General features: G+C 38.9%; 1 protein-coding gene across 1 annotated transcript in view; it reads left to right on the top strand.

The window, feature by feature from the left end:
* MAST4 (microtubule associated serine/threonine kinase family member 4) overlaps positions 1–12,066 on the top strand; it is a 312,006-nt gene that overhangs the window by 264,113 nt on the left and 35,827 nt on the right. Inside the window, exons 14-16 of the mRNA XM_075727088.1 lie at positions 3,961–4,093; positions 8,314–8,381; positions 10,779–10,864. Of these exons, the coding sequence (XP_075583203.1) occupies positions 3,961–4,093; positions 8,314–8,381; positions 10,779–10,864 (287 nt within the window). The remainder of the gene's footprint in view (positions 1–3,960; positions 4,094–8,313; positions 8,382–10,778; positions 10,865–12,066) is intronic.

Below are 12,066 nucleotides of genomic sequence, written 5' to 3' on the forward strand. Positions count from 1 at the left end.
CGTTACAGAATCCCTTTCATCAACTGAGGAAGCTCCAGTTTGAAACCACTTGGGTTTTCTGTTGTTTTGTTAGACTTCGCTATTCCTTGGGAAGACAGTTCAGAATCATAACTGCTTGGTGGTTTTCCCATTTTTGTTGTTGTTCTTTTTCTTCTTACAAGTTTCCTAATTTTGTTTCACTCAACAACTGCCAGAGCTACAAGCAGCTTGCAGTCAGCTCTGCAGTACCTCATCTGGGGGGAACAGCAGCGGAGGGATTAGGGTATCTGGATATACAGATAGATAGTCAGAGTTATACGGGGGACAAGAAAGAGCAGAACAGTTAATTTCCTTATACACGAGCATAGCACTGATGTTGCCAGGCAGGGCTAGCTTGTACAAGGCCATGTGGGCGTGTTTCTGCTTTGCCCACCCCTGCTGTGGGAGCTGGGATGGCTCAGGTGGGGGAAGTTGCTCCTACACGCAGAGCCAATGTGCTTCAGTTGTTCAGTGGAACTAATAAACCCTTGCAGAACAGAGTGTACCCAGGAGATCAGCGTAGACACCCAAATACCATGTAAGAGCCAGCCTGAGTCCAACAGGCCTGGCAGGCAGCCCGAGCTGACTTTGTTGAGCCACTCTGCTTGCCAATACCAGGATCACAGTGTTGATACTGCGTACAGCTATTTGAGGCTGGCAAGGCTTATGTGGGAGGCACTAACCTGCTGCTAGACTCAAGTTATGCCTGAAAGTGTCATAACTGCATTTGCATGGCACTGAATCTAAGCTAGTCAGTCTTTCCAACCTGATTTTGGCTCTGTGCTGTGTCTCTTCATCTGTGGCACAGTTAATCCACAACCTGGCCTGTTCAGCCATGGGCATTTTGAGAGCTGCCTCTGTTTTGTTTTGGAAACCCCATGTCTCAGTGTTCCCAATTGCAGTTTGTTCATGATTTGCAGTTCGGAAGGAATCTAAAATAAGGTATGTGCTCTGCTCTGAATCAATGTGAAAGAGATGGTTTTTTTTTAAAAAAAAAGCAGGCTTTTGAGAAGGGCATGCCTTGGCATGTCCTGCCTCTGCCATTGAACCCAAACTTGCGTTATTCCTTTGCCCTGAACCCTGAAACGCTCATTCCATATCTAGTGTGGTCTTCCATGCTCCATTCCCAGGGTTCACATAATCTTTCTCCACCTCTTCACCCAATTTCTTACACGATGTCTTGTTTTCCCTCTGGCCTGCGCCCTTCTCTGTCATCACACGTCTAAAAATGCCCTTAAATACATCCTGTGGGCTGACAGACTGAGGCTTCTTACGATGCTTTGTCCTTCCCTTCCATACTTGCTGGCTGTCTCCCACCTACCTCTGCCCCCGGCATTGTCATTGTCTTTTAGCTTTTTAATTCAGGTTCTCTCCTGGTGACCTATTTGCCCATTAGTTCATTCTCCCTAGATGCTAAGTTTTATAGCTAGCTAGTCCAAATCTCCATGCACTTAGTCAGAATCACAGTTCCCAGTTTCTGCCCCTGGGATTTTATCCCAGGCTACTTGCTCTATAACGTTTCAGGCAGAGCTGTCGTGCATCCTGCATCCCTCCTTTTGGTGGGCCTGCTGATGTGAGTGGAAGGACAGTGTTGTGAGGCCAGGAGATGACCGTGTCTCTTAGTTGAGAGTTTCAGAGCAGTAATTGCAGAGAAAGCCAGCACAGCTTCCTTAGAGTGTTCTTACTTCAGAAGGGATCTTTAGGAGATTTAAGATGGAATGTAACAACTCTGCACAGTATGTTTCTGCAGAGGCGGGTACAAATTTAGGCATACTGTCACAAAACACTACATTTCTCATTCAAGAATGTGTTAAGCCTACTCCATCAATGTCACTGGAATCATGTAATCTTACAGAAACAATAGTGTTGTTTTTCTGTAGCATCCCTCCAGAAACTTTTGCATAATACTGGCTGATATTTTAGAATGTCTGTCTGAAATAGATACTAGGTATGGAAAACTTCGGCCTCTGTAACAAAGTTCCTAGCATTATAGGAAATCAATCCAGGACTTTTGTCATGAGAATCTTCAGATACTGTGCAGTAATGCGGTCAGCTTTCTGATGCTGATCTTGGTTCAGGTGTTCATGTTATGCGAATTCCTATTTTTATTCACTTGGTAATCGTATGAACAAAGCTTTTGCAGTTTCGTATGTGCCAGCAGCTACTGCCTAATATTGAAAGATTTTTCTCCATTTGTACATGGAAAGTGAAACACAAGAGTTGGAAGTAAAGATCAGAAAATGTGTTGCTTCTAATTATTCATGGGAGGGCGGGGAGAGATGCAGATATTCATGTGATTAAAAGTATCTATTTTGAAATTACCTTGACTTACTAGCAAGTAGAGGAGAAGCTGTATATCTTGCCACTGCAGCAGGTAAGGAGGAGATGATGTTTTCATGATGAAGGTAGATAGGAAGTCTTGACACACTTCATCACGTTGTTGTGTTCTTCACTGCCAAGGAGTAACATATAAGAGATACAGCTGGGGACAGCATGTCACGTGAGGAGAGTAAGGCTAAAACAGCATGTAATGCTTAGTTACTCTATTCAGATTTTTAGGCAGTTTAGCAGCATCCTGAGACTTTGAGCTAAATAAGAGAGTTTGGGCAGTTCATGGGTTTGTCATAAATCCTTCGGAGTAGGCTGGAGATGATGTAAATTGTTTCATGACAAATGAAAATCTAAGATTGTTTACACAAGAGACATTTCATTTCAGATGTGCTGCAACTCCTCCGGGCGGTTGCAGCTGTTTGGATGCTTCCAAAATGACACATGATACCTAATTTCTCAAGCTACCTTCCAGGTTGGGACATTGAGTTCCCAAGTCCTGGGTAGCCTCAGGAGCTAGGACAGGAGCCTTGTGACCCAGCACACAGGCTGAAGCCCCATGGAGTTATGGCAGGCCGTGAAACAACCGGCAGGGAAGCTAACTAGCTCAGCACTCTGCCTGGCTTCTGCAGATAGTTTTGACAGGACTGACTTACTCCAGCAAAAAGTCTGTTGCGTTGCATCAATGTTTCATGACTCTGACTGGCTCTCATTCTGTTAAGCGTTGCACCTTGTGATCTATGGTTGGCATAACATCTTGAAGAATGTAATGGCTATGTGAGAAGTGTTTTGGTATGAATTCATTCCAGTAGACAGAGAAAGTCTACTTAAAAAAAACCCAAACCTTTTAATAAACTACTTTGTTCATTTCAGTGCTTTCCTATTTTTATCATCTATGAAGGTAGTGAAATAAATGTGTTTCCAAGGGACTTGGGGGATAGGCAGAGTTTTGAGTTTCTGGTTTTTTGTTCCTCTTTCAGGCTTGCCTTTTAGCCATGGTATAAATGATAGTTGTAATACAGTTGGTTCCCAAAGGAGGATGTTTCATTTCTAGATTTAGAACAATTGGATCAATGAAGTTCAAATGTTGTTTTCAGTGACTCACAATTTTGGCTTTGTTGTAAAGTTAGTGATGTATTTAATTGTACTTTCCATAACACATAGTGCATATATATTGATAAAAAATATTTAAAATTTCATTTAGAAGTAAAAGTGGAGAGCAATATGTAAAAAACATAGTTTCTTTATTTCAGTAGTGGATTTTTATATGCAAGCAGCTGTAGGGAGGTAGTCTTCTGTATGTGAAATCTTATCACTGCTGGTTATAGGTCATTTCACTCTGAATATTATGGGAAGTTTTGAGGGCAAAGAACTTACTATTCTTATAAAGTAGTGCTCTGAAATAATGTTATGAAATTTCATTACTTACAGCATGTTAGATTGTATAAGAATTGTAATAAGAGTAATAGACTACTAGTAATAGAATAAAGAGGTACTGTTTTTAATAAGGGAAGTGTCAGATATTTTCAATAGAAGAAGCAAAGGAAGTTTTTATGTTAGGCGTTAAGACTTCAGTTTCTACAGAAGGAATGATGGTGATTATTTTTCTTAAAGGAATTTGATCCTGAAGAGTTTTACTATCTTTTGGAAGCAGCTGAAGGCCATGCTAAAGAGGGGCAAGGCATTAAAACAGACATCCCTCGATATATTATTAGCCAGCTGGGCTTAAATAAAGACCCTCTGGAAGGTAAGTGCATCTCCTGATCCAGCTATAGGCTCCTAGATTCTTCCTTCTCAGTGTGTTTAATCATTCTTGATAATCTGTGTGTACCTGAAAAGGGTCAGAGTAAAGATGGTAGGGGAACAATTTGCTAACCCTCACAGTTCTCTCACAAGCTCAAAGGCATTAAAAAGGCCATCTGAGATTTTTCTGTTGTGAATGTCATTCAAAAATACACTGTGTCAGTGATACTAACAGTCTTCTTCCAGCCTGGCAATGCAACTTTCTTACTTCAGCTCTAGCTGAAATTTACTAGTATAATTTGATGGCAACTGTTATCCAGCCGTAGGTATTAATGAAACTGGGCTGAGCCATTATTTGCCTGTTAAAACTGCAAAGATGTATTTTTGGGGGTAATTTATATGTCCATGCTGAGGACTTCTGCAGGGAGAACTTGGGTTCCGATGGAGGTGTTGTCATTGCAGAATTTTTGTTTGCCTGATTCTGCTTTTAAGGACATTCTTGAGAAAACTAGAATTACTTCTGTCTCCTAACCACACCATCTTCTCTTCCATCCTGAGACCAGGTTCTGTCACGAGTGACAAATGGAAATTGGTTCATTGTGTTGGGTGCTAGTCATTCAATTTGGAAGGAATTGGCAGAAATGCCATCATGGGAAATGAGTCTAGCTAGTGCCTTTTAGCTTGTCTTCTGTGTTATGACCCAGGACAAGGGGGATCTCTAGGAGAGGACTTGATAACACAAAATAATGCAAAAAAACATGATAAACTTTTTTTTTAACCAGTTCTCATGATGCAAGAACACATTTTCTTAAATCAAAGGAGTGGTATATTGTGTGTTAAAAGAAAACTTCTTTGTTCAACTTCAGCAGCTTGTGAAGTTCAGTACTGCCAGATGTTGTCAGGAATTTGGTTAGATCTAATTCAGTTAGATTGGATATTGTTATAGGCGATGGTCATGTTATGTTAACAGATTTAAAGAAAGTCAAGACTATTATTAGTCTACTTCCTGTCTTCACAGAAGAACTTCCTCACTAAATTTAGTATAATTTTTATGCAAGGTATAGATTGAAGGAGCTTTGATGCTTCTTGCTTGGATTTGGAGTGCAGCAAGGATGCCAGACAAATCGGGAAAGACACATAAATACTGCTTTCTATGTGGTACTGGAAAAGATCAAGTAGTAGCTTAATTCTCTGTAAGGTAGGTGTCTGCTGGATTTGGAGAGCTGTTGGTCTGGCCTAGACTAACAGTTCATAAATTCGTCACTGATCAAGGCTGCAAGGTTTAACTTGGAGTATGGGTTGAGGGTTTAGTATTACTGACCCTGGTTCTACCACTTGAACCTTATCTTACTGATTGACTCTTTCTGGCCACTTGGATAAAAGTGTTCCTCAGCATGAGTCAAGAATCTGCCACTACCTCAGTTCAGTAATATCTGAATTTTTTTTAAACGGTTTATCGTGAGAAAGGTCTAGAGACAAATGCTATATACAAACAGGGGTTACTATTTTCTCAGACTAAATATTTATTTTATGTGTGTCCTTCATCTAGGACACATAATTACATTTCATAAATTGAATATTAATTAATAGAACATAAACTTTGAAGCATTCCAGGATAACTGAAATGTGGGTTTTTTTCTGTGGGGAAAAAATGGGCTATGTGGTTTGTCAGTAAACACTGAGGGGTGTATGATGTGTAGATGACTGATCTTTGGTTCAGTTGGAGATTTGGGTGATTGAATTATTTTGTGTATCATTTTAAAGGTTAATGTGTAATAAAGATTTGTGATCAAATAATTCAAGCCATCTGATTCGTATTAATGCTTTCCTGCCTCCCTACAAAAAGTGGTGTTTATAAGCAGTATAAATCACTGTGCAATGACTTCTTAAATTATCTGGTTTTCATTTTAAATTGGTGCCTCTGTATACAAAGACATTTCCTAAGGAGAAATAAAAGAATGGCACTATGGGTTTATGCCCTGGATTTAGTTGTTTACAAAGAGGATTATTTGGAAACACTGCATTTATTACTATTAAAAAAAAAAATCACATGAAGATCATCCTCCTGAGAGAGCTTTAAATTCCTTGTGTGCAAAAATGGAAAATATTTAGAAATATTTAAATAGTGGAAGGACTAAATCTTTCAAAACAAACAAAACCCACCTCAGTAACACCACTTACCCTGAAACACAGAATTGTATTTTTAACCAAGCTGTTCAGTTATGTCTGCAATGTTTATAAATGTTCATGCGAAGGATTTTACTTCCTCTGCAGAGAAAAGCAACGTCCTACTTTAGACCTTTCTCTACTTACCTCCTTTGTTTGCTGGCATAGCTGTAGTGTCCTTTCTTTGAGTGAAATGATGCATGAATTACTTGGAGATAATGCTAGATAAATTTATACTGTACTGAAAGCAATACCACAACAGATTCATCACTTAGCAGAGACTGGTGGCTGCATTTCTGAAGAGTTCCCCAGGGAGAAATTTTTCCCCATGGTTTTTAAATTACCATCTTTACCTTTTTGAATCATGAGTCTTCAGAAGTGGTTTAAATCAATGAAAGAAAAAGGGCAGATGTTTAATGGTATTTAGATGAGTTTTAAAAATCTCTTCAGGCATTACAAAATGGTTCCATAGCTCCCTGTTTCAAAAGCTGACTCTCAGTTCCATTCCATTACTACCTACTGCTTGCAAAGAATACATATTTCTCAGATAATGGTTATTTTGCAAAAGGTCTGTTTAAAAATGGTTCATTATAATTTGCTATTTATGAAAATAATTTCAGTTGAGGAGGCTGTCAAAGTATATTATTCTAGCTTTCTTGGTTCTCACTCGTACAATAAAGGTTTCATCAACACTTCTATTATAAAAACCCCTTGTTCACAAAACTCTTGTTTTGCTAGGGAAATCCACTCCAGTTTTGAGTTTGGCCTATAGCTTAGGCTTTTTGTTTGTTTGTTTGTTTGTTTGTTTTTTAAGATTTGTTCTCTGGAGATAATTTTTGCTGTTTATTGACTTCATATGCAGAATTTTTGGAATGTCTTTAGCTTCTCTAACGCTTTAAAGAGCTGTTTGTTTTTTGAAGTGACATTCTCAATACATCTGATTCTTACACTTTACAAACATTGTGTTTTGGATAGTGATTACAAATGAGTTACTCCTTAAATCTTTGCTGTTCCAACAGAAAATTATCTGTGTGGTTAATCTGCTCTTAATGATTACAGTAAATGTTGTGCAGAATTTCACTTGTAATAGTTGCTTACTGTTATACAGAAAAATCCAGTTTAGATATTCTATGTGAATATTCGAATACTTTCTATATTAATAAATTCAGTTAAGAGTTCTGACATAAAAATGCAACTCCCAAATTTCAGGTGGTCTTCCCTGAGCCCCAGCACATAATTATGATAAAATGTGCATCTTTGGCTACGTGGAGTATAGAATTAACTATGGATATGATTAAAGTAATACTAAGCTTCCCAGGGTCTTTTAGCTACCAGCAGTCCTGTTTGGCTTTTATTACCCAGATGAATTCTTAGTTACTGGGCCCCTGAAGAACAGGATAGGCTTAGGAGCTCTGCAGCGTAGGTTAACCCAGGTCAAGTTGTAGATTCCCCAAAATCTTAGTTTCCCGGAGAAGTCATCTGTATTGGTAACTCCATAAATTACCAGCTTCTAAGAAAATGACTTCTAGCTTATTCCATTAGGCATATGAGCATTTCTGTGTGGAAGATGCAAACAGTTTGGAGTTCATCTCTGTCTAAACTAGAAGCTTTTCGCTCTAACTGTGACGGAGCCTGACAAGGATGGGGCCTGTTATTAACCCCTTAGGGGCTGAGATCCTCAGGAGTTTTAGCAGATTAGTCCTGTGTTTCCCTTAATGCTCAGATCACACACGGATCTCAGAATTCTCACGTCTCAGCGGTGGTAACAGTATCACTCTTCATTGCCTCATGGCAATTTGACTTCAGTGGAAGATTACATAGGCATTGAATTAGCAGGTCTTCATTTTCTGTGTGGGATTTTTTTATATGAGCTTGGAGATGCCCTAAAAGTTAACTTGGCAAGTGCTACAGATAGGAGAGCATGTTTATTAAGTATTCCAGAAAAGTATCACTTCTCAGGTTTTCTGTGAATTTTCTGTGAGATTTCTGTGAAAAGTAAATTAATTTAGTTTTGTATTTGCTGTAGTTTAAAATGAAGTTTCTAATCTTTATTTCCAGAAATAGCTCAGCTAGCTAACTGTGACAGTGGGACAGCGGAAACTCTGGAAGTGGATGAATCAATAAATGTAAGTGTTCCTGTTATGTTGCTGCTTTTGCTGAATCTGAGCAAGGAAGAATAAATGTGTTGTGTTCCCCCCAGCCCTGCCCCATTGTATTTTCTCCTGGTATGTGTAAACAGGTTGAATAGAACAGTGGTTAATCCTTAGACTAACGCCATGGTGCTCAGCAGACAGAAGGCTCGCAAAAAACATTATAACAAAATTTTCTACCTATTTTCCTAGATGTTGCAGTGTCTTTAGCTTCCACAAAGTTAGTGTTCAGCATGTGGCAATTGTTTTACCACAAAACCCACCTCTGTTTACTTTATTTCTGTTTACTTAATATATTTATTTTTCTTCTAGAAGGCTTTTTAAACAGTTTCATAAAAAATAAAATATTTTAAGCAGATTTTAAAACAGTCCAATTATAGAGGCAGCTGATGATCAAACTTAGAGGGTCTGAACAGATCCAGTGAAGAGACAAGGAAGAAATGAGCAAGTTAGCAAATAGCCTGGATTCAGAAAGTTAGTTTAGAGTCTGGAATATCGCACATTGTTCTGAATCTGTGTTCGAAAATATTTGTCTACAATAGTGGGTATCTTACAGTAATATTTTGACAGATGCTTGTTCAGGTTGGCAAAAGAAGAACAGTTGGAGGAGTTGGTTGGGCCAAATATTGTGGGCTTAAATGCTCTCAATTTATATTATTTTTAAAAGTTGGTTCTTATACCTTGGATTTCAGTCAACAGAGTAGAAGGATTTCTAACAATTTAGTGTTGATTTTCAGTACAAGTGGATAGAAAAAGCAAGTGCAATTTTGGGGGATACATAGGTAATTCAGTGATATTTCACAGGTATTTACAAATGTTAGTAGAGTTTAAAATACAGGGATGGGGTATCTGTTAAACTAGTTCTGATATGCTATAGAAAAGACATCATCCTCTGGTACGTGTCATATTATCTTGAGATAATTTCTGACTTTCTGGCAAAATGCCGCCTATAAAGGCTTACAGAGTTGTGACATGAAGAGTCTTTCTTATTCTGCTGCTTTCATTCATCTGCATTTAAAACACTGTATTAGACTTGAGCAGTATTTAGTGGAAGGATACTGACAAATTGGAGAAAAGACAGAATAACTAGAAGACTTAAAAGAAGTGCTGAAGTGCCTAGGGGATTCTAAGGTGCAAACTGGCTTAGCAATAGCTAAGAAATTGTAATTGTGAACTTATTTGTGTTGTGCAAATGTTGAAGAAATACAGGAAGGATAATGTAGTGTCATGAAGGAACGTAGGTAGGGGAGGTGATGAAATGAAATCAGTAAAGAAAAATACAGGGTGAATATTTGGAAACATTTTCTCAAAGTGCAGCTGTGGAATAAACACACATGGGAAGTGACAGGATGCATAACTTAAAAGTGAAGTACAGCACCATTCAAAATCATCTTAAATATGCAATTAGGAAGAATCCTGTACTGGCAGACAAATGGGCTAAACAATTTAATAAATCATCTCTCTCTGCTCCTGTGTAGTTCATTATATTAACATATCCAGTAATCTTCTTGCACTGAATTTTCTTTAGCAAGCATTTGAAAATGTTCCAACCAGGTCTACTTTCAAGCTTAACTATTACCAAACTGCCTGGATAGGGATTGTAGAACTTCTTGGAGATTTGGAAAACATCTTGAAAAGGACCTTGTGGGTTTGGAATACTGAGTCCCATGCCCTCATCATCCCCCCTGCACCCCAATTCTAATTCACACTTACATCTTCAAGATTAAAAATTAAAGCTAGATAAAAGGTTGTGCAGTACTTGGGACAACTCCATTTTGAAAATGTTCTGGCACACAAGTAGGTGAAAGTGGCCTCTGTAACGGTAGAATTACTGCATTTTTACCGTCTAAACTTTGTCTTTTGTGTCTCTTTTCACAGTCTTGTCCTAAGTTATATCACATTCTATCCTAATGTTAGTTTGAAATGTACAAAAGTTTATTTGAATGAACAAGATCTCATCTACATTTTGTTACTACCAGGCTGTACTACTGGAGTCAGATTTAGTAAAATGGGAAGGCAATGGGCGATGAGTGCCTGGTGGGATTCACAGAAGTCCGTAACTCTGGACAGGAATTGCCAGTAATTCCTTTATCAGAAGCCTTCGTTCCTGTCTGCTGTTAGCTCTGCTTGTAGATAAGTGGACAGATCGCTGTGGTGTTAACAGATACCTCTATGATGAATAAGCAGCTTTGCTTCAGGAGTCCCTTTGGTCCTTCTCTGTGCTAGCTGTGTGGCTAACTGACCAGAGTTTTTAGTTTGTTCATCAGGGTGTGACAGCCTGGTGATAGTTGTTTTTTGTTTGTTTTCTCTTTTTCCCTGATTTTGAAAAAAGTACTGTATTAACTTAGTTCTTTCTCCTTTTTTACTTTAAAGAGCTCTAATACCTCACTGAAGCTGCAGAGGAAACCTCGGGAAAGTGATTTTGAAACAATTAAACTGATTAGTAATGGAGCTTATGGGTGAGTAATCCATGAGTGCAACAGATCTTTTGCATTTTATTTTTGCTTAACTGTCCATTATTTCTTATTGCAGGGATGTTTTTGTGACGGAGTTTGTTTGCACTGCTGATTTTTTCATTCTACTTTCCTGTTTTGTTGCTAATATTTGAAGTTCACAAGAAAAACTTTCTGGAAAGCCTGCTAGGCAATAATGAATTTCTGTGTGCTGCAGTAAATTAAAATAATGAATATTACATCACAGAGATTTTTCAGAAGTAGGTATCATGTAATGCCAACGATGAAATGTGAATAAATCAAAAGGCAGATTTAAAGTCCCCTTTATAATACTGGAAACAGCCTGTGTTTATGCAGATGTGAAACAGAATAAAACTGCATCTGTAGGGAGACAGATTGTTAAAAATGAATGCTTACTTGACCTAAAAATATTGCTGAAGTAGAAACAAATTTCCTTAAGAGGGACAGCACTGTTTTGTTGCTTCTCCGTGGACACTCTTCTACCCTCAAATTTTAACCAGCTAGCTTTTAAGGAATTGCTGTTACTTGGTTAGTTTCTGGGTACTTGGGAAGTGCACAGCTTACTGCCCAGTGGTATGTGAGTCATCTGGAGATATCCTAGAAGACCAAGAGAAAATTCTGTTAGCCTGGGCCTTGAACATAGAATGTTTTCTGGAAGTACTGTGCAGGGATTGTGTCTATCAGCAGGCAGAAGTCTGTCTTCAGTCACCTTTTCTGATCAGACATTATCTATTAGACCCTTGATTGGCTCCTCCTCTGCACTGAAATGTGTCAAGACGGGAACTTTTGGTCTATGTAACCTGCAGGACCAGGAGGGATGTATTGGTTCAAAAAAGAGGGGTTTCTGTCTTGAAGTGAGCAGCCTGTTGCCAAATGAGACCATGTCACAGCCCGGCAGTGGAGAGGGCTGAGCTGCTCTCCAGCACAGACCCTATTAGACTGGCTCTACTCTGTGCTACCTCTGCTTGAGGTAGGAAGCAGCAGCGACCTGATAGGACTGAGCACTCACTCTTTGGAGAAACCTTGGACATAGAAGAGAAAGCACCTGCAATCTACCCGCTGGAGTTCTGCGTGCCGTTTTAATGGCCTGAGGCTGATGGGCACAGTACACTCTGATCATATTCAGTTAAAGGTAACCCTGAGCTCTGGGACAGGAGGCATTTAGTACTGCCTAGCACTGTTGGTCA

Source organism: Pelecanus crispus, chromosome Z (assembly GCF_030463565.1).
Source record: "Pelecanus crispus isolate bPelCri1 chromosome Z, bPelCri1.pri, whole genome shotgun sequence".
Classification (NCBI taxonomy): domain Eukaryota; kingdom Metazoa; phylum Chordata; class Aves; order Pelecaniformes; family Pelecanidae; genus Pelecanus; species Pelecanus crispus.